General features: G+C 28.8%; 1 protein-coding gene across 1 annotated transcript in view; it reads left to right on the top strand.

The window, feature by feature from the left end:
- LOC123299630 (frizzled-4-like) overlaps nucleotides 1-23,789 on the top strand; it is a 46,906-nt gene extending 23,117 nt beyond the window's left edge. Inside the window, exons 3-5 of the mRNA XM_044881896.1 lie at nucleotides 13,300-13,466; nucleotides 22,954-23,411; nucleotides 23,488-23,789. Of these exons, the coding sequence (XP_044737831.1) occupies nucleotides 13,300-13,466; nucleotides 22,954-23,411; nucleotides 23,488-23,766 (904 nt within the window). The 3' untranslated portion in view covers nucleotides 23,767-23,789. The remainder of the gene's footprint in view (nucleotides 1-13,299; nucleotides 13,467-22,953; nucleotides 23,412-23,487) is intronic.
- Nucleotides 23,790-24,123: the final 334 nt, after the last annotated feature.

Raw genomic sequence — 24,123 nt, 5'->3', positions numbered from 1 at the left:
AAAACTATTTCAAAAGATAAGCTTTTATTTTTACTAACGAAAAAGTATATTGATTTTAAAATGCCTTCAAAATTGGGAATTTTTTTTCACAGGTACATAGTTATATTTAGATAGGTCGGGAAACTATGGGAAAGCTTAATTCTTGAAAAACGGAATTAATTTTTTATTCCAAGTAGTTAAAAATAGTCCAATCGTTTTCCCAAATTTTCCGAAAAGAATGTAAAATATTTGCCATAAAAATAGTGCGCAAATCTTCGGAAGAAGAAAACACTTACTTAAAAGTGCTCGATTTCTAGAAATAAAAGTACCAGAAGAATTTATATCAAGGAAAATCAGCCATACCATCTAAGAGGCTTTATATAACAACGCAACGGTACTAATGAATTTTGTTATAAAAATTGCAATAAAAGTCAAAAATTAAAAATATAGCTCAACTCAAACATTTTTATTTCTCAATATTGAAAATACTTTACAATTTTTATTATTAGCAATAAATATCAAAATTCTTTCTTATCTTGATTATATTTTTGTCACGCTAGTAAACGACTGACAACTTGTGTATATTTAACATACCTTCCAGCGATACAACACATTCTTATAATGATTACGATTAAGTCGATCGATAAGAATAGTTGTTAGAAACTATAATCAATCTATAAATTAACTTAGGTATAAAATATTTAATTACAAACGGACGTATTTGCATGAATTCAACATTGCCGTAAATAATAAAATTGTACATGTTAAGTAATTAAACGATTTGTAGACATATACAAATAAATTAAAAATTTGTGTATTTATTGTAATTTAATATTACTTACATAGATCTAGGGCCGGAAGTAATATTTAACAGTCGTTTCAGAATGAGGCTCCTTTTATTTTTAAATTTCATGTGACAGCTAGATCGAGAACGCACTCCATTTTCTATGTCTATTGTCACGTCATTACTAACGTTCAGAAAAGGGGAAAAGAGACAGGTTCACTTTTAGTGTTCAGAGTATATACAAAAAATTGATGTTTTAAAAAAATTTTCGTTAAAAAGGTTGTAAGACGTGACCTGAGAATATCAAGTTTCCAGCCGTTCTGAAATGACTGTCAAATATTACGCCTGGCTCTAGATCTAGTGCTGTGTAACTATGTGAATGAGCTCATTAAATAATAATAATAATTATTATGAACTTTTTATTTTCATTTTAATAACAATTTTTATAAACAATAATCCTATTATTATAAAATGTATGAAACTTCATAAACAAACCTGCTTGCTGCATATTTTGAACTATTTATAAATATGTATTTATAATTTATAACTACTCGACCCGTGAAGAAATCCGCAGTGCGGTACCTGTGACTAAAAACAAACTAGAGAATTTGTATACAGTGAGTAATTTAATTCATTTTTATTTATAGGCAATTTTATTACAGATATGATATACAAATTACATAGTAAATTAATCTTATTTTTCTATCCTGTTTTTCCTGAGCGGGACATTTTTAGGCCGTAAGCCTATTTTTCGTCATTAGCCATTACAATAAGCTTTAAAATGAGTTGAAATGGAATTTGATAAGATAATAAAAAGATATAAGATTTATATTTCTGCCCATAATTCTAAATAGGTTTATTGTGAGACACACTAGCGTAAAGCGTAAAGAATATAAATATATTCTTTAACGTGTAAGAAAAAAAGAAATCTTTCTTATTTTCGTTAATATAACTGCATTAACATTTAATAATCTTCAGATCGTTTTTTACGTCTAGACTTTTATAGGATTTTAATCTCGCATTACAATCCCTATAACATTAATCGCTCTCTTATTAAGACGACATTCGGCTAACTCCCAATGCTCTTCGAACTTTATTTCAACGTTATCATAATGAACGATTAACGATTAAAAATTTAATGACGTAACTGGTCTTGATTGATGTATTTTTCACTTCAAATGACAAATTTTTCACAAGAACTAACAATTTAAAAGATTAATTCCAATTTCCCCTTAATATAAAATTACATTTCATGATATTTGCCACATTTTAAAACCTGCATTTCCCCTATACATTGATCTTCCCGTTGTGTTGTTGCTATTCGCTCTGCTACCATTTATTTTTAATAGTTTAAAAAAAAATAATGTTACAGATCTCATTTTAATTATAATTTCTAACTATAATTACGAATCATAAAATTTTATTACATTTTATGTGTGGTGTAGTTCTCTTTATACATTTAAGTTGTTAAAAGAAATATATTATTACGATTATAAAAATGTCAGAGTTGGTAATATTGATTATAAACTTTATTTAAAAAAAAACACCGTCCGTTCTCGCTTTTTTACATCAGCTTCAATTTCTTCTTGCTACAGGTGTTTGTTTCTTTTTACACGCTAACTTTAACATGTTTGATGTAAAAAAAAACGTAAGTGTAAATCGTTGGAAAATTAAATTTAACGTTTTTCTAAGTTTCACAGTCTCTTGACCCTGAGAATGGTGATTCTAGTAGCTTTCATGGCTAGCTTTCGTAATGGCGCGTCCCATGACATATCATTTCTTGTGTGAATTCCTAGACCCAGTACTAATTTGATTCTTTTCAATTTTTAATGAATGCAACAAAACGACTTAAAATTATAATTATTTTCTTACATGTTTTAAATTAAAATAAATTGAAATTTAATCACATATTTATAAATTAAGTTTCATTATTGTAAAAATATATATAAAATGCAATTTTTATTATTTTATTCTAAAGATATCTATAGACATTCAATATTTTTACTATACAGAAAGTGTACTCAATTTTTGAGTTAGACAACCTAGTGATACTTGACAACTCCAGCAAATGAGGGTTTTACTTTTAAACTGTATTAAGTATTCTATTCGATAAATTTTCTAGCTATCCACAATTATTTTTAGAATATGCAATGAGCACCATTTTTCAGATTTAGAGGCGTTCTTTGAATAGACAGAAAGTGGACTCTTTAGAAACCTTAGCCCATTTTAATTTAGAATAAAGCTTTATAAAATTTTTGCTTCTACTCATACAAAAAGTTTTGACGCGTTGATAACAAAGAAACTACTGGTCTTACAAGAGAAACTACTGGTGTTACATGGGAAACTACTGGTCTTACCAAATCTTTAACTTTCGATATAGCGAAGAAAATAAAAATTTCGTATCTACCGATTTATTAAAGCATTATATTATGCGTTTTATCTTTATTCGGTATATAAGGGAAAATTTATGAACGTCTTTGGGCTGCTTTAAACACACATAGCATTCCAACACCAAGTAATAATAACCAAGAATGTATTATAAATAATAATAAAATATAATTTTTATGATTATAACTCTTTATTTAACTAGTTAAAAATTAATATTGAATTTTATATTTTATTTATAAAAAGAATAAAATATTTAATTTTCTTTATTCGAAAATTATTATTATATGTACATGCAGGGTAAAGTGTTGCGCCTCCAGGCTTATGTTAGTTGAATCGCATTTTATTTTCATGTCATACATAGAAGTGCATCTATGCCATATTTGTATTGTCATGTTTGATGTCTCATGCACCTTTGCAAGATCTTGTACTAGCGATAATAGGTGCCTTAATGTGACAATCATTTTGTCCTTTTTTATAGCCCAGCATGCCATCCTTATACCTTGAGTCAATGAAGTAATTAATTGTAACTTTTACAAACATTCAAGGAATAGAATGCTTCTGAATAAAAATTTTGTAGAATTGGTGGAAGTTCGCTCTTCGTCTTGTTACAACTAGTTTTTTCAAACGATACCCAACTTTACCCTATTTGCGTGACGTATAAAAGAATGGCCTCTGAGAAAACAGAGTCAAATCTGTCACTCGATTGCTTATCCCCTTGTAAGAAATCGTTGTCTCTCTCATCATAGATAGTGAAATATCTCTTAAGAAAGAACTGTGACCCAAGTTAGATAATTGTGTGATTCAAGGTACAACACTCTATATATTTATTATATTACAAGCTAATATAAACTATATGACAGTGAACCCAACGTCACGACATGACTCGACACATGACACAATACTCTTATATATATATTTAAAAGATTTAGTTTATATAAATTTTAAAATGTTTTATGTAAATTAGATTTTATTGTAAAATACATTTATATTTATAGTAATTTTATTTTATATTCAAAGAAAATGTAATTTTAAAATTTGAATTTGAATATATAAGTAAAATACAAAAACATTATTAACACAACAAAACAAAACAACACAACACAAACACACATTTGAATTTATAATAATATTTAATTCTGTTTATTATGAAGTTAACTAGTTGAAAACTTATTATAAAGGTTCAGTCACATGGAAAACAATGATAGATGGACTCTGGTGAAAAGTTTGTCTGATTCCTGAAATACACAGACTTGACAATTTCGTAAACTAATTCAAATTTGATTTGTTTCATGATGAATTTTGTTATAAATTCATGAATGTAGACGAAAAATAACAAAAAAATTTTTCGAAATCTGCCTTGGTTTTCGAAATATGGAGAGCTAAATAACTAAACAAGATTTTCAATTTTCAGTATTTTGAAAATTACTCCAGATATCGAAAAACTTTATTCTTGCTTTTCACCTTATATTGTTAAGTTATAACATAGTTCACCATCAAAATTGAATGAAATATATATTTTTTTTTAAATTTATGTCCCCAATACCGTGCATATACATCTTTAATTAGTCGTGCTCATACATCCTTAGTGAAATTGTTTATAGTCAAGGAGCATACCTCGCAAGTTTAGATTTTGAACTAGTAACCTTCAAGTTATAACGAGTGTATGTAAAATCACTCACTCATACAGTTATGTCGTGAATGACAAAAAACCATATTATATAAAAAAGTTAGAACCACTGGAATCATGCAAAAGGAGCCCTGATTTCATATCTTTTTACCATTTTTGGCATGAAGCAAAAATACATTCGAGGAATAATTGAACCTACAACCTCTTGAAGCTCTGAGTTCTCTGAGCTATCGAGCTTTTTGAGTGCATGAATGTATATCGGTTTTTTTTCATTTGAGTGTAGAAGCACCTTTATAATTTCAATAAGGCAAAACAAGAACCCAGAATGTACATGATTATAAACACAGAATAAATAATATCAAGACAGACGCTAAACTAAATAAAAGTGAACAACAACGATTCTGACTCAACAAGCGAGTCGAACCAAGCGTTGTTAGCGATGTGTTTGTTTGTACGTATAGTAATAAAATTCTTTTATTTATTTAATTGAGTTTATTTTATATACATACATATATTTACATATTTATTTATTTTATATAGTTTTGTTGTAAATAAACAAATCTTTTTTTAAAAAAAAAATTATATAATATAATATAGTCTAGATATAAATATATTCTTCTATGGACGTGTAAACACATATGGTGGGTGTAAAATATACCCATTAATTAAATTTTAAAATTTATGAATATACATTTATAATAAACAATTATAAAATTTACGATTATTTTTAACGATTTCATAACGATCTAGTTAGTACTGAGAATATTAAATCACGTTCAAAATGAATTATTTTACATCTTACTTTTTTTTATTATTAAGTTCAATCAACTCTCGTCAATTGGGACTCAATAAAAATAGGTAAAATTGTTCCGATTACTGGACTATTGGAATTGAATGATTATGGTGGAAGCGCAAATAAATGTATAGTACATACTAAGTTTGGATATATTTCGTTAGTTAATTGCGTTTCAACCATTTATTTACTATATCTATAAAGGGATATCTCCTATCACTAATTTAAAAGTCTTTCTCAAAAACCCAAAATTTTACAGTAAATAACTTTTAGTATTATCAAAATTGTCTCGTTAATTATCACATTTCCCCTATATATTCTATAATTTGTAATTTCTATGATTGTTATGCAAGTGGAAAGGGGTCTCACTCTGTCCCAAGCACAAAATGCGACGTACATTTATTAATATTTTAACAACTCTTATTTTTTGTGGCCAACTGAGGTACAAGAAAATGGCCCATGTCTATCGACGTATTTTTCTCTATTGAATTCGAAAATCAAAGTCTTCTTCGCGAAATATGGTCGAATAATTTGTTACAAGTTAAATCTTGTAGCACAATTGGTTAAGGCGAAACCAATTCTGTTCGCGATAAGCTTAGGGTAAAAATTAATTTCAATAATAGTTGTGATGGGCTGGTGTAGTGCATGGTATATGCAAGAAGAAGGTGTACTCAGCCTCTGAAAATAAGTGAAGAGCTGATAAATGAAATTATCAGCGAAAAAGGTGGTAAAACACATATATGGTATCACAATAGCCTAAATGTGTCCTAGTTGGACAGTCAATATAACCTTACCTAACCTAACCTAATTTGCTATAAACGATCAATCATGTTAAGCAATGATTTTTAAGGTTACTAAAAGTAACCCCACGAATGAATTTTTTTTTAAATATTAATTAGAATAAAAGTTACTAAAAAATTTCGTGAGTAAACAGGGAAAATGCAACTTGAAATTATGTGTGTTGTGTACCTACACACTACGTCTAAGTATTATATACAATAACATGACTGTTGTCACAAATAATGCACGTATATATTATTTGAGTATGTTTTTATGAACTTGATCAAACTATGTTAAAATTATTAATAACTCCTGAAACACCTTGTAAAAAAAACTATATGATAGTTGATAATTATTTATGATAATGTTGATCATCTCCTTTTTTAAATAAGAGTAACTGACTGCTGGCTGCATGAGGTGAAGAGGAACATGAAACTTTACACTGTTCAACATAAATAAATATTGTTTAATTATATAAAATAATAAATAAATAAATATATATGCGTTGCATACACTAAACTTGTTAATTTTAAATAAATATTTAAACAAATTGCTGTGTACTATACTATATAACTAACTGCTTCTTATTTCTTTAGCTTATATGTTTACTTCTTCAATGTAGGTAAGTATTTAATATTGATTTAGATGTCTGCCTCCATCTTCTATCCGTCCAACTGTCTTAACACAGAATGGTTGTAGAGATGAAATGCTTTTATTTATTTTGTGTAGATCGAACGCTTTTTAAACAATTTTTAAAATAAATATTTCACTCAAGTAGCTACCATATTAATAATGCCACTCATTAAAGTCTTATATAATTTATTAAGGAGTTTGCTGCAGTTTACCATCAAAAAGATCGATCCTTGTTATTCCTGAACCTTGGCCCATTTGTTAAATCCCCCCCTCCTTCAGAGGATTCATAAAAATGTGAACATACTTGGTATAAAACCGAATGGAATGTACAATCAGTGCTCATTAAATTGATTAAAAATATATTCTATGCATTAATTTCTTCAGACTGACCTATAAATTTCGATACAAACTAGGGAGAAGACCACAAAATTCGATGGGGGGGGGGGCTGAAACTATTGTTTCAGGACTCCTAGGAATATGTTTCCCACAAAGTCTTTGCCTTAAATCTGTTTCACAGTTTCATGAGTTCTATTTATTATGCACTGAAAAAAAAACTTGTTTCAAGACATGGAAGCATTTTCTGAGAATGGTATGTAGATGACACAATCTGGATGTCCAATTTTCATAGAACTTTCGCAGCAATTGCGGTAGTATTTACAAATAACTTTTCGAAAGTTTCATTTCAATAGACTGTGTTTTTCATATCCCCAGAGAAAATAATTTAATTGGATTAGATTACAAAACCAAACTTAACACAATCCAACTGTTTGCTGTCAAATTGGTTATAATATAAAAGAGTTTTGACAACTCGGAGATGGGAAACTCTATAAAAACAACTTTTGTAATGAACGTACAGACGACTGTATGTCGACTACAAAGTCGAATTTAAGGAGAAATTGATCTCTATCCTCCTTAAAAATTGAAAACTGAAACATTTTGTAAAATTTCTAAAAATAAAATGTCATTGAAAATGAATCTTGACAAGAAAATTTTTGTAGGAAGATTAAAATATCAATTTTGGTATTTAAGCTATTTCCTGTTTAAATTTTTTGTGGATGAAAGAGGTAAAAAAAACGGAAATATATTTGATATTAATTGTCTTCACATCGGAATATGATAGTTAGTTGGCTCTAACACAAAATGTGAATTCATCTGGTTTGAATAAATCTTATTTATTTTCTTTATGTTTTAGTTTATTTAATTTACGAATATATTTAAATACAGGCTGTGTAATAAACGATTAGGTATAGTAATTAATATAGCAGGAGTTAGGTGTGCACAAAAATTAATCTTGAGCTGGACTTTCGTATGCATAAGCATATATCGTAAATATATCGATATATAAGGTAAATGAAATAGTAAACAAATGAAATGAGGGGTTCTATTTCTTTAACAAATAACAGCCCCCTCCCTCCCACTTCACAAGCCACAATTAATGGTAAGGTACTATTCAATTAAAGTTTTGGAATGAAAATACCTCATTTCGCAGTACCTTGATGGAAAAACCTCCAAATAAAGTGCTTTCCTTCTTGGGAGGAAATTTCAATTTTGACTTTAAAATGTACTAGCCTCTCTAAAATGTTATTTCTCCTGATAACAAATTCTTTGTGATTGGATAAAAGATTTCTCTGAATATCTCGGGAATTACACACAAGAACGAAATTTGGTTAAGATCTTTTTCGTTCCTCTAGATGAGCTTAATCTCGCAGTAGAGATTTCCAGGGTCAATTAAGGAACACCCTGTATAAACACAGTTTTTTGTTCTCTTCTGGTCTAGTTTCATCAAATACACAACCTGTACTCTTATTCACACTTTTGATTGCACCACACTTTACTTACTTCACAAGACAGACAGACAGACACACAGACATATGGTGAATCGAGATAGACACAAAGCATGGATGGCTATGTGGCTCTGTGTGTTATATTCACACCACGCAAATAATAATAAAGTGAATAAAAACAAAACAAAACGCACACAGCATGAAACCAAATCAACAAGAAAAGAAAAAGAATGCTCAATGTACTGCAATAACATTGCACATATAAACAGAAACAGCCATCTTCAGTAAAACGAGATTTGTAAATATAGTTTGTGTGTGTGTGTTGTTTGTGACTGCAGTGATTAAATATTATAAATTTAAGTTCAAATGGTTGAGTTGACATTTGAATAATGGTTGAAATTTGCTTTTTCGTTTTTGATATGCAAACGACTTCTAGTCGTTTTATATGTAAATGATTTACAAGGTGTCAAATTGAAGTTCAGTTTTAGTACCTTCATATAGTAATAAAATACATCTGCAGATTTTACAGAGAAACATAAAACTACGAGTTAGACAATAATCATAGTCTTGAAACTTAACAAGCTATAAAGATCCCAAGTTATCGAAATTTATTCACTCTCGCAATCGTCTGTTAAATAAAATTACCTTTGTATATCATTTTCCGATGGTAGGTGTAATAAAACGAATAAATTCAGTGAAATGACATTGCAGAAAAATCGCTGCAAAGCATTTTTTATCGTAAAATGGAAAATGTATTTTTCATAAGTTAAGCACGCGATTCTCTCGCAAGTTTTTCCTCATCGATTTCGTTAGTAAAGCTAAAGAAATGTTCCTGAAGTACCCTGGATTATCACAATTTTACGGTTTAATTTGATAGAGGATCGGGCTAAAATTTTTTATCACTTCAGATGAAGAATTTTCACATCACGAAAAAAAAAGTGTAGTTGGTTTTTTAAAACCATTACGATTATGCAAGATATGAACGATTAAAATTCCAAATAGACAAAGACAAAAAGGAAGAAACCCTCTAGTGACGTCATACGTGGGTATCGCCAGAGAGATTACATATAAAACTTTGTTTTCCTAAAAGGAGATGGGCAACCTTTGAATGCAATCTTTGGTTGCTTATAACTTCTTCGTTTTTTAATCAATTTTAATTTCACATCGGGATTATCCCCTTAAATTGGAATATTTTTTCAGAAGTTGAATAAATAGATCGGTATGCGAAAACCATAGTATTGTATAACAATACAGTTCAAATGTATGAATGAAATTTCTTATAAAAATTAGCCATCATTTAATGGTCTAGTCATTTCATAGGCCACTGCTGATTTCAAAGTAGATACTTTTATATTTTCGTTTCAATCATGGCTATTTCATTAAAAGGTTGCATATTTACAAGCGCCATTTGTGACCAGCCAGCCAGGGATATTTTTAAAGAATAAAGTCTGGTTATAACTGTCTTATTGACTTCTTGACGTCATTAGTGATTTTACCAATACTACTTATCTACAATCGAAAAGTAGATAATTGTAAAAGTAGATGAGCAACTACACATGATGTTTGTTTGATGCTAAATAAATTCATCATCTACAGAAGAGTTTTAAACTGTATAACATCAGCTCAGTAAGAACGAACAAAATACATTAGCCCATTAAACACACTTTTCAAGTAAGGAGCGTGTTTCTAAAAATAGAAAAAACACCAGCAATTAACTATTAGTTAAAAATAGTTAAATATATATAATTGAGTAAATATTTAATTTGGATCATAATAAATAGTCATTAGAATAAAACAATATTCTTTTTTACCTATTAATAATATAAACACAAAAACTCAAACAAACATATCCACCAATACAATAAGCTAAATAAAGATAGACATATCACTAATAAGAATAAACTACTAATAATAATGAATAAACATAATGTTAAAATATAAAATAATGTTGCACCTCCTTAGGGTCCAATGATCTTGTTAGCATACAAATCACGTATATCCTACTGTGAATATGTATGTATGTGGATGCATGTGTGTGTTAAGGAGAATAACGTGAATAGCCCTAGCTATTACCATAGTGGTGCATATAAGTGCATTTATTGAAAGTTTGTTAAATGTTCAAAGTAGAAAATGGAATAGTAAGAAAACATTTATTTATCTACGTTCAGTTTTTGATAAAAAAAAATGGCCACAGTAAACAAGACTTGAAAATTCAACCAAAGTACCTAAAAAATCGTTTTCTACACCCCGAAAATAATGAAGAAAAACGTTTTTTCCAAGTATAAATAACATTTACTTACGGATCTGATGGACAGCGTCTTAGGAAATAATAGTATTGCTAAAATGTCAAAACAATTAGCTGCAGAAATTTGATGATTAGATCTAAAATCTCCCGAGTTTTTCTCCTACAAGCTTCGAAAGTATAGAGCGTTCACTGAAACATTTTACACACACAAGAAAATTTTGAAGAATAAAACACACAAAAGTTGCACTTTATTGATAAACACATATTTTACGGGTATACATTTTAACAAAGGCTATTTTCGAAGAAAAACTTATTTAGCTTATATCAAATACAACTTATTTTATTTTTTATCCCCCAGGAATTGATATTAAATAGAACATTATTTTTCCTTTATTTACTTTAAACTACTTTATTTAAACTTCAGGGTATATCCATGAACTGTGAAGAACCTTATTTTCTCGTAAATTCGATTTGTTATACTTGATTTGTTGTTATTTTTGTTGAAACCACACTAATGTAAAAGTAGAAAGAGAAATATCATCTTACATTTCTTCCAAAGAGCTAAAATGCAATAAATATTCTGAAATATACTTTCAGAAAATCGTAGAAGTTACCCTTAACTTGTTTAAATACGTGAGTGGTAAGTGCGATAAATAAATGGTGGAAGCGCAATTAAATTAAGCAATATATAAATTATTACCATTCATCGTTTATTTATTTGCGCTTCCACCATATTTAAAAAAAACTAGTTATAAAAGTTTTTGTGGAAAAATAATTTGTTTTGTTTTTAACAAGATGATTTAGATTTTTGTTGAAAAAAATTATAATTGACGTATTTCCACCTTTAAAATCCCAGAAACTTCTTATACAATATGCAGCTTGTGTTAATAATCGTTAAGTCTTCTGTACCTTGTATTTTTTTTTAAAGATAGCTTTTATTCTAACTAACTTAAGCTAAACAAAAACGTATTTTAACATCTAGTTAAGTTAGTTTTATTCGCTTATAAAGAGTTAAAATTACAGAATTCTATCCACCATTACATAGTCAAGCCAGGCAAGTTCATATTTTAATATTAATCATATATTTATATATTATAAACAGTACGTCTGTTTAACTTATCAGTCCGTTATAGGTCTAGGACCAAGTATAGTATTTAACAGTCAAATCAAAACGACCCTTGGAGATAAAAAATAATGTTGCCAAGACTTAATTTTAAGCTCCGTTAATTTTTAATCTTTGCGGCAAGCATAAAATTGATGAATTGAAAACGATAAACAAAGAAGAGTGTCTGTCTTTAAAATTCTTGAAAATAGAAATTTTTCAGATGTCAAAAAAACTCAGATCTGGTTTTTGACCGGATTTCCGGTATCGAATGTCTAAATAAATGTTCTACAATTTTTAGCTTGCCAAATAATTAAAATTTTTCCTGGTTTCTGAAAAAGATATGAAAATTGTCGAATAGGAAACTGTACTATAGGCTACCAAATTTCCATCTTGTTCTAAAATGACTGGTCAAATATGACGTCTGGCTCCAAACCTAGTAAGTAATATGTTCATAAAGTATATAAAAGTATTAAATAAGAAAGTGTTGATGTGCTTATTAAAATAGATAATTTAATGAATGGAGAATGTTGAGGTGAGGAGAGAAATGATGGAAAAAATAAATAATTTATTTTTTTAAATGACTTAACTCACTTCTTCACTTCACTATTATAACTACACTTCATTACAAACAAGAAGACTTGTTTTAAAAACACTATTATTTAATTTTATTTTTCAATTACTGTTTATTAAAAAAAAACGAGCCGTTGTGAATGTGGCCCTTTGAGACTATATTAATAACTTTCTGATTCTATAAATTATAGAATTCGATTTTACTCACAATCCAAATTGTGGTGAATAATAGATGCCAAAGAGTAGAAACAAGTTATAAAAGACATATTTATTTAGTCTAGTTAATCAAATTTATGTAGGTTGTACCCCAAGTATGTGACTTGGGTCCAACATTCTTAAGCTTTTTATTTAAGTATAGTTCTATTTAAAATTGAAGCATGCTGATTAATTTTGTTTATTGTATAATGATTTTTCATAAAGGGAATGTGATTTTCTTGGGTTGTCTAACAGAAAAATCTTAAATTGAGATATTTTTCGGCTTAACAGAAGAAATAAAACAAACAAGGAAAAGTTTTAAGCCTTGATTCCTAAATGATGATTAAAAAATCATTTTCTTTCCAATATTTTTTTGATCGATCAACAATTAATTATATTCTTTTTAATTTTTCCAGGTGGGTGCTAGTATGTTTATGCTGGACCTTAGCTGTTTATAAACGATGGACTCACGAACATATACAATCACATTCATCTCTATTACATTTTATTGGATGGGGTTTACCAGCCGTGCAAACTGCGATTGTTTTGGTACGACATGCTGTGGATGCTGATGAACTTATTGGTAAGTGAAATTTGTTTCTTTAAAATAAGATAGGATTTTACAAAATTTGCAATTTTATAAAATGGAGAGAATATTTTAACAATAAAGACCTTATGTTAGTTGATTAAGGTGCTCTGTCTTAAACTATTCTTACTGTATGAAAATAAATCCCGAAAAAGGCCAAAGGAAAGAAAAAAATAAATTCTTGATATAGTAAGCAATATTTTCATAACAAAACTGAAACTCGCACCCCGATAATTTGAAACTATCTTGGAAAAAACCGCTCTAATGCCACCGATGCGTAAACTTATTTTGTTCTTACAAAATTAATATACTTAATTAAAAATTTTGCATTAAATTAAACAAAAAAGAAAACTTTGACCTATTTATACATAGAAATTTTATTGAAAACAATTTTAAATTAAAAAACTGGAAGTGATATACGGTATTAAACGTAAATTAGAATTTACAAAACTTATTCTGCAGTGTAAAAGTTTGAATAACTAATTGAAAACTGTTGTATACGGTGATGAAGTACATTAAATACTGGTTGTATAATCAATTATTAGGCATAGAAAATCGTCGATGAATGTGTGTAAAGAATTATTAGGCACAGAAGATCGTTTTCGTTTTTTTTATAATATGGAACATAGTCTTATACATGTGATTGGAGAAACTTCTGCGTTGTTATATTTTAATCTTATTGAACTCAAAGCAAGTCGAGCATTTCGAAAATCGTTCTATCTATCAAGAAAATTGTTTGTGGTACTTAATTTTTATATCGCATCATTATCTTTGAGCTACCCTGGAAAATTTAACAAAAAAAGTTGGTGTTTTTATAAAGAACAATGTATACTTCTTTGATTCTCCATCGCTTCTACAATGACTGTAAGTCAGGAAAATGGATAGTTATGAAGAAAAGTCGGCAAATTAAGGAGAAAAAACTTTAAAAAAGGATATGAGTTTTTGAACAATGGTTTTTATATACGTTCTTCGTATATACTCAAAAGCTTAATGCTTTAATACACAACCTGTACCTATTGTACGTATATCTAAAAAGAATTCTCTTCTAACGATTTTATAAATAACGAACAGTCATTTATTTATACACTTCATGGATATTATAAAGGCGATAAACGTTTATATATGATCGTTGTGGTTTTAACTGCGAGTATGTGTCGCTTAGCGCAGTACGTTAACGTATAGCCTAACTAGGTGTAGCTAGCCAGGCTCTTTGCCCGTTTTATGTGCTTGTCACTTTTTTAACACATATACATATATATATATACAGCAGAAAACAACTTCTATTGTATGTATTGCTGTGTGTGCGATTTGCGATTGTGCGATTTTATGTATATTATTCTAGAATATATATAACAGCATATAACATAAACTGGAATGCAAATTCACAGCTTCCTTTTTCAGTAAGAAGTTTTTATTATTTAACCAAACATATAACACAACACATGGGTACTCTTACATTATAGCGTGGGTAACCACGAAACCACTTTAGTGCCATTTTACACAAATAACAATTTCTGGAATTTATGATTTTTATGGTTTAAAGTTCAAATTATGGTAGTTAACTTAACAGAGATACAGGCCAAATCGTTTTTAACGACAAAAAAATGCACCAACAATTATGACCGCTATAACCGTTAGTCGTTATTACTAACTTATTCCAATTACAACAAAAAATATAACCCATATTTGAGTTAATAAGGTTCAAAATAAAGTGAATGAAGCCCATAATTAAGTTTATATGCCTCAAAATAATTTTATGATGCTATTTTGTTTAATTTCAGTCCTTCACCCCACCCAGCCTATCTTTGAAATTTCAAATGGTACTTACCTTGTGATACTTCATTTGAAAGGGCATTGAAGACAAAATTTTATGCACTTTCAAATGAAGTATCGCAAGGTAGGTGTGCCATTTGAAATTTCAATGTTAGAGGGTGGATGGGGTTGAAAGGATGAAACCTGAAATCCTCTAGTTACCATTTTTTAACTTCCTTGTTGATATCTAAACCGACGTGTTTTCACTCAAAACAATAATCACATCCGGTCAAAAGCTATTAAGAGTGAATTCTTACAATAAGATTGACTATGTTAAAACATTTGACCAGTACATCCATACATGCTTATACAATGTAACATTAACCGAAAGTATTATGATTATACAACGCTATTATAATAAACATAAACTTTTTGTCCAACGTTATAAAACGTTATTTATACCAGACAGTCACAACAATCGTAGTTTATTTAAACTTTGGTACCCCAAAAGACCTTAAACCATTTTTATCCTCTTCATAAAAACGATAAAATAAAAAATTTTATTTAAATTATTTTTAAAATTTATTTTATAAAAAAAAATTACGTGTCCTTTTTGTTATAAAGATATGTTTTTTTTTCTTGAATCGTGACAATAATTTTAAAGGATTTCAAAAATTATAATTCAGATCTAGTCTTCATAAATGCTAAAACCGGATGTTATTTAACTAGCTGGGAAACGAAGGGGTTGGTAGTGAAACTAAATCCTTTATATTAAGATATTTTCTTAAGTACATCGCTAAGTTTGATCTTCATATTAGTAAAAACCCATCATCAGTAAAATTTGTCATTGTCGAAGCCCATTTTAATTGCAAACAGTTTGATCTGTCTTCGATTGTATGCCTAAGGCTTGAATCTTAAAAAACATGAAATTACTCCATTAAAAGGTTGAGTTATTCTTTTATAGACAGTTCATTCATACATTTTTTTTTGACAGTATTGTTGTAAATTACTATGGTTTCTTAATATCCATCTATTGATGCATCCCCGACTGAAATCCATTATTTTCCCAATAAATCAGAAACGGCAGGCAATAATTTTTAATGGGCAATAGGCGCGTCAAAAGTAAAGATCAAAATATTCTCACGACATGTTTTTCTTGCTAATTAATTTATAAAAAAAATATTTTAAAAGTTTAAATGTTATTATTTGCCGCCGACTGATTGTATTAAAGTCCTTGTTTATCAAATTATGAAAAATAATTAGTTGAAAGTAATTTTATTTCTGTTTTTAAACTAATTAAATTAAAAACAATAATTATTTTGATGTTTAAGCGTATGTAGTAAGCTATTAGGAAACAAGCATATATTTATTTAAACATTTATTATGTTAATTAATAAAATTAAACAATGATTTTAATTCATCATATCAACTTACAGATGAATAAATAATACAAGGTGGTGGAAAAAATAAGTTTGAATATATTTTTATAGGTAGTGTTTATCTAAAACTTCGAAAAAGCTGTCAATGAAGTAACTAAACTTTATACAAATCTATCTAATTTTCACAAAAACTTCGTTTTTAGAAGATTATAAATTAGAAAACGATTATTATTAATAAACGATTTATGGGGCTCTTAATAACATCTTCACAGAGCTCAATTTTAAGATTATTATATTTTCACAGAGGATAGATACTTGGGGATCGGACTAAATTTTTTTATCACTTTAGGTGAAGAATTCTCACTGGACGTGCAGAAAAGGGTAGTTGGTTTTTAAAAATCTTTAATAGTATGCAAGATATGAATGTTTAAAATTTCTAATTAAACAAGGAGAAAGATACCCACTAAAGACGTCATACGAAGGGATCCCCATAGAGATTACATGTAAAACATTGTTTTGCTGAAAGGAGATGGACAACTTTTGAATGCCATCTTTGATTGCTTATAACTTCTTCGCTTTTGAATCAATTTTAATTTCCCTTTCAAATTTTAGGTAACAAGCCTAGTTTTACATTTTTATGGGCAATATGGCCAATTCGACATCAGGATTATTCCCTATTGTTTTTGTTCAAGAAAATCTCAATATTAAATGTCAGTGACGTTGTTCAGTGTACAAATAAGTTTTTGCACTATTTGTTCAAACACTCTGTACAATAAATATTATAATATTTAAAATAATAAATAAATAAATGATGAATGAGATGAAATAAAATTGATGATGATCATAAATAATTATGAATTAAATGAATTGAAAACATTCTGTTAATGTTCCTATTTAAATAATAAAATTGATTATTAATTAATTTTTATTATTTAATAATAATCAATTATAAATAATTATATTTTAATAATTCGTAAACAAATTATTATTAATAATATTAAATATTTAATAGCTATCAAAAACGGTTTGTGTGTTTGTTAATTAGGTTATCATTTCTAACTATAAAGAAAATGGTTCAGTTGATAAATTTATCGAAACGGGTCATTCAAATTTATTGAAAGCTTCTTCAATCAACGTCGAAAAAGAAGCTATAACCAGTAAGGGATGGGATGAACTCTCAAAGTTCTTTTCATACTCTCTTCATAAAACGAATATCACTCTTGACTAGAATGAATTATAATACGTATTGCAAGTGATATATCGGTTAAAATACAATGTTTCCTTTTTGTAAGGAAACATTGTATTTATCCGCGGCTTGGTTAAAAATTTCGTAAAAGTGGATAGAGTGAGGCGGGCAAAAAATAATGAATTAAGGTCTGTACATGGCTAATCAAGTAAGAATTTCAAGAAGGAATTTGAAAAATGAAAAACGAAATCTTAGATATGTTATCCAAGCGATTTGCTCCTCACCTTACGCTCATTCTTTTCTTGTAATAGTAACCGTGTTCGTACTGCCTTAATAAATATACAAAAACCAATTATTTAGCAAAATAATTACACAATAAATTCTCACATCATTAACAAAAAAACAAAATTGACACACTTTTGACACTCGAACAGACGGCAGACCGACCGCTGGGGCTGGCTGGTTGCAGTGTGCCATAACGAATAAATAGACGGACAAGTATTATTATCATTATTATTATTATTTTATTTACCAGAATGAAAACATTGTTAACATATTTCATTACCCCTGTGCAGTTTTTTTTATAATTTACTGATAGAGAGTTTTGGTTTTTGACTCAAAAATTGAAATCAAAAAGTCATTAATCATTCTTTACTTTTTTGTTGTACAGTATAGCTTGAAAAGCGATTAATATTCGAATAAAATCGATTTTCGATGAAACAAAAAGTAGCTTAGTAGAACTGCGAAAATACAAGATGAAGAAAGATTAATAACCATAAAGAAAATTGTAAGGGATAAATCGAGAAAAACGCAAAAAAAATTTTTTTGGATTTTGATGAAACTCGATGGATGGGGTAATTTTGGCCCAAAAAGTATAAAAATCAGGTTAATTTAATGATTGGATGCAGAGTTTCTGAGATATCGCAATATTTGGATCGATTTTAGTCCGTATCTCAAAAGCTATTCGACCAATCATCATTTGCACCCGATTTTTGTACTTTTTGGGTCAAAATTACCTTATATACTGAGTTTTATCGAAATTGGAGATTACAAAAATTTCTCGATTTTTTGCAATTTTTTTAAGGAGTACCCCTTTGAAAAAATCGAAAAAAAAAATTTTGTTTTGGAATTTAATGAAACTCGGTGGGTGGGGTAATTTTGATCCAAAAAGTATAAAAATCAGATTAGTTTAATGATTGGATGCAGAGTTTCTGAGATATCGCAATATTTATCAATTTTAGTCCGTATCTCAAAAACTATTCGACCAGTCATCAAACGCACCCGCTTTTTGCACTTTTTGGGTCAAAATTACCTTATATACGGAGTTTTATGGCATTATTAGTCTGATCTTATAAAATCACACTCACCACAGCCTGTTTTTGTTTAATCATGAATCGTTTAACATAACTTCGTTCCCTTCTTTTTTATATATATTTATTTATTATATATTTTATAAAGTTACATCACCATGATCACACAACAGGTAGGAGACAAACATTTTATTTATCGCGAATAGAGCCTAGCTGGTGTGACTGTGATCATGATGACGCGATCACGATTCAATGAACAACAACAACTTTTTGATATAAAAGAATGCAGCAATAATGCAATGGAATTTATTTTATTATTAAATGAATGACAAATGTTATATAATGACTTATTTATTTATTTTTTTGTACTATTATAGTATGGCATACTTTTAAAACAAAGTGTGATGACATAACGTAGTTATTATAAAATGATATGAATTCAAAAAAATTTGGCAAAGAATTTGTTGTTGTTTTGGGTTTTTTTTGTTGACCCTTTTATAAATTTCATTCAGTTTTAAACGCATGTTTTGTGAATCAAAATAATTACAACGTTATAGGAATTTTTATTTTGACAGAAATTAATTCTTTTAGTTTCTCCAGAATTATAAAATTTGAGAGTATCTCAGTTTTATTATTCAAAAAAGAATATACAACAAAGTGCAACTTCTATAACAGGAACCTCGTTAAGTCGTAATTCTCAGTAAGCCGAAAAAATGCCATTTCCTTCCACCGAACCCCAAAATACGCGGTATCTCGAATTATTTAAAAGTTGTGATTCGAACAAAATGTTATTTCCTTGCAAAGAACTGATAGTAGGTACTTAGTTATACTCTGTAAGTCGAATTTCGAAAAGCAGGCTCCGTAAGGCGTAGTTAGTAAAATATAATCTCGCCTTCATAAGTCAAAATTTTAGCAATTAAATCTCCCGTATCTCGAACTAACTGTTAAGTCGAAAACTGAATAACACGAAATTTTTTTGCATTTCCTTTGACGTTAGAGTTGTGAAGATTCCACTGTGTTAATTTGACAGGCGGTATAAATTTATTCAATCCCTTTCGAAATTGTAGATGACTAAGAATGGCTTTGCGAATTACGCATCACTTCGTTCAAAGAAGATCCATTGTTTCTAGAACGTCTCCTGTATTCAGAATATCATCACATTTTACTAACAAAGCAATCAAATTGCCATAGAAATCTATATGCCAAATTTCGACCCAAATTTTTTGCTAATCGTTATTTAAGTCTAATAAACTACAAAATTTTGGCAGGCAATTTAAATAAAAGTTCATTAAATAGAATTCACTTTGTTATTTGTATATTGAGGTAGTCCAATTTTAGGCAGTCCTGAATAAAAATAGTTCCTAAACTGTATGGTATCAAACAGTTGATAAAGTTTTTCTTCGATTCTTAAATCCAATGTAATATATATTCTTTTTTACTGTATATATAAATAAAAAAGTTCTACAATAAGAAAAAGCGAAAATTGGAAAAATTAAAATAGAAAAAAGAGTTAAGAGGAATTTGGGCATTGATTGATTTGGGCAAAGATTGAAGCGAAATTAATTTTCAATAAAAAAAGGTATAGAAGCCACAGATTTCTGAGTAAAAAAATATTTATAATAAGAAATCTTCTTCAAATCTTCTTATTGAACTAACTACCCAAGGAATGCAGATGCTCTTTCTGATTTAAATTTCATCGAATACAAATTTTACTTTTCCAAAGATTTTCAATAATTCAAAGACTCTCTCCAAAACGTATCATCTTATACGCATATTGGAAATATTTCAAGGCTACAATCGAAAGACCAGAAATATTTCTCTTACATATAAATAAAATATATATTTTATATTATGGACGAACATAAATTATTTTCAAAATGAAAAAGACGGTCCCCAAATTGAAGGTCTAATATATTTGTTTTCAAAAATACAATATTTTATATGTAAATAAGTACACAAATTTTGTTGTTATTTATTATATTATTCCTTGGGTCTGGTTTGGTAAGAAATATACGAACGAAAACAGAATAAAAAAAAAGATCTTTTTATATTTTACCGACTCCAAATAAATTGTATTATTTTTCGATTGTGACAGTAGACTTTGGATTTCAGTGGCGTTTCTTGTAGGGACCTGTAAGGCCTTAGGTTACAAAAATTCCGAAGTTAGTGCGTTTTTGTTTACATCTTTGCTCTTGTGGTGAGAGAAATTCTCACAATTACTGTGAGACTTGAAAAAAAAATATTTTTAAAAACTGTAGAAAGGTTGAAAAATCTGAAAGATTCATAATTCGAAAATAGATAAACTTATATGAAGAATTCAATCACATATCGAGGCCATTTGAAAAACAAAAATTGTTTATATTTTAAATCAAGCCTGAGCAAAATAATTTGACTGATTTCGTTGTCGCCAAGATTTATCGCACTGATGAAATTCCTTTGAGAAAGAATGAGTTATTTGGATGCGCCACTGGAATAAGTCATTTATTATAACATATCGTATGGTCTGCACAGCTACCGTGCAGTTGCTTCTGTAAATGTTACACAGTCTGCGCTGCGCTTATTAAAAAATCTTTTCGATTCAATCGAAAAGACAATACAAAAAAAATATATAAACAAAGCAAAACTTATTCAAATGTGCAAGAGGCAGATTTTTGCTTTGTTGTTTTTTTTGGTATGTCCATTAGTCAAAATGCAAAAAACCAAAATGCATAATTTATTTTGTTTTTTGTATGCATTTTAAACTGCCATTTTAAGTCCATTTGAATTTCGGTTCATTATAATATTGGATAAATAACTGTATTTTTTTTATATCTTCGTGTACATGTTTAAAATTTCGCCCATAAAAATGAAAATCTAGCTCATTTGACAATTAGATTAATAATTTTCGAGATATTTCCAGAATCGCTCTGGATAAAAACCTTTGCCCCTGGAATTTTTATCGATATATCAAAAACTACTCGCCCAATATTTTTTGAATAAAAATAACCCTATTTACCAAGTTTCATCAGATTCCGAAACCAAAATTTTTTGTGATTTTCTCGAATTTTTCGAAAGTTTACCCCTTAATAATATCGGTAAACTTTTTTTTTGCTCCGATGTGGTCCATTTGGAACTCAAAAATGTGGTCCTTTTAATGATTAGACGATTAGTTTCAGATCGTCGACTGAAAGAACGTATATGTTATCATATCCCAGAGAAATTACTTCATATTTCAGAAAATTATCGTTAAATCGCAAACTCAAAGAAATTTTCGTGTTTATCAAAACCAAAAAAAATGTAAAAGTTCTCCCCAATTGATTAGATACGTAATTTTTTGAGATATATGCAGGATCACTCCGGATAAAAAATCTTTTACTTGTAAAAATTTTAAAATTATATTTTTTAACATAATCGAATTACTTTCAATAAAATGTTCGTTTTAGTTAATTTGCATATCACAAATAGATAAAATAAGCCTTCAATATTGATTTATATTAGCATAAGAAACCAATTAATAGCGCATTATAAGGGTTCGAATTTTCGAATTAAAATCGAGTTTACTCAGTTAATTATAGAATGGTTACAAAATATTTCCATAACAAGATTTATTGAATATATAGACGAATTTCTAGATTGGATTCATAAATTTTGAATATTTGATTATCAACTATTTATGAAGAGTAGTATAAACTGTTATATTCGAAATCCGACATATTAGCTGCCTTCGCCATTACTCAAAAGGTGTGAGATAGATTTCAGACGATACAGTCATAACATTATTTTATCGAATCCAATTAAGACTCCTCCCCATTTTTTTTCTAATTTCAACAATTCTTCTGTCTTTTGAATCAGATTTAACCTTTTCTATTTTTTTCCAGGAATATGTTATGTTGGAAATCAAGATCCAGATTCCTTAATACTCCTGGTATTAACCCCACAAATTGTCTACTTAGTCGCTGGTGTTCTATGCTTAACTGTTGGATGTGTATCGTTATGGACACGCTCTCCAGCACCCCCACAAAATATAGCCGTCTCACAACCATTAACTGGTGGTCCACAATTACTTCGAGCCCGAACTCATCATATGCAATCAACAAAATCATCTGGATTAGTAAAATTAGGAGTATTTGGAGCATTATATGCATTCCCGTTGGCATGTGTAATCGCTAGTGAAATTCATGAATTATGGGCACGACAACATTGGATGAATTTTGGATTGCCACAACCTTCAATGATGTCAATGTCCAGAACAAGTATCCCAGTTCATCCATATTTATGGGTTGCGTTGTTGAAGATTTTTATGTCGTTGATAATTGGAGTTACTGCCATCGCATGGGTAAGTACAAATTCCATATCCCCTCTCGAATTTTCAACTTCAAATCAAATATTAATAAATGATTTTTTTTCGGCAGGTTTGGTCTACGAAAACTCTACGTGCATGGCAAAAAGTATTCCGTACCATATTAGAACCAGCTGGTTATAAACAACCACCGGTGAAATCGGTTTCAATTCCTCCATTACATTCAACACAAACGTTACATTATTGTACACCAGCGGCGCCACTATCAGCGGTTTCAAGTAGTGGAAGTCGTCACACGTCAAAATACAGTAATGTGACGCATGCGTCAGCGTATCGTACAAAATCAAATCGTAAGCATCATAAGTACACAGGAAGCGAAACGATTTTATAAAGAACTGATTTTTGGGTGTAAATTTTTGTTTGAATTTTTGTTTTGAATATAAGGGAATAAGTACAAGGATTATCACATCAGAAATGGGGAAATTCACGGGGATTAAATAGAATAAGCACGGTACTGCCATCTATAAAATATTCAAACAAAAATTTTAAAACACCCGCCAATTTATTATTGTAAATAGCTTTAAAAAAAACAAAGATACAAACGTTAATTATTTTCTTTTACATATTGTAAATAGTCATTTTTTATTATCTCAATCGATATAAACATCATTACCATTAAAAGTAGTTTTTAAAAAAAAATAATAAAAAATTAATATCAAACTTTAAAAAACAGCTATATCTAGTTTAA

This window comes from Chrysoperla carnea, chromosome 5 (genome assembly GCF_905475395.1).
Source record: "Chrysoperla carnea chromosome 5, inChrCarn1.1, whole genome shotgun sequence".
In the NCBI taxonomy this organism is placed as follows: domain Eukaryota; kingdom Metazoa; phylum Arthropoda; class Insecta; order Neuroptera; family Chrysopidae; genus Chrysoperla; species Chrysoperla carnea.
Note: the sequence above shows the minus strand (reverse complement) of the source record. Positions and strands in the feature narration are given on the sequence as shown.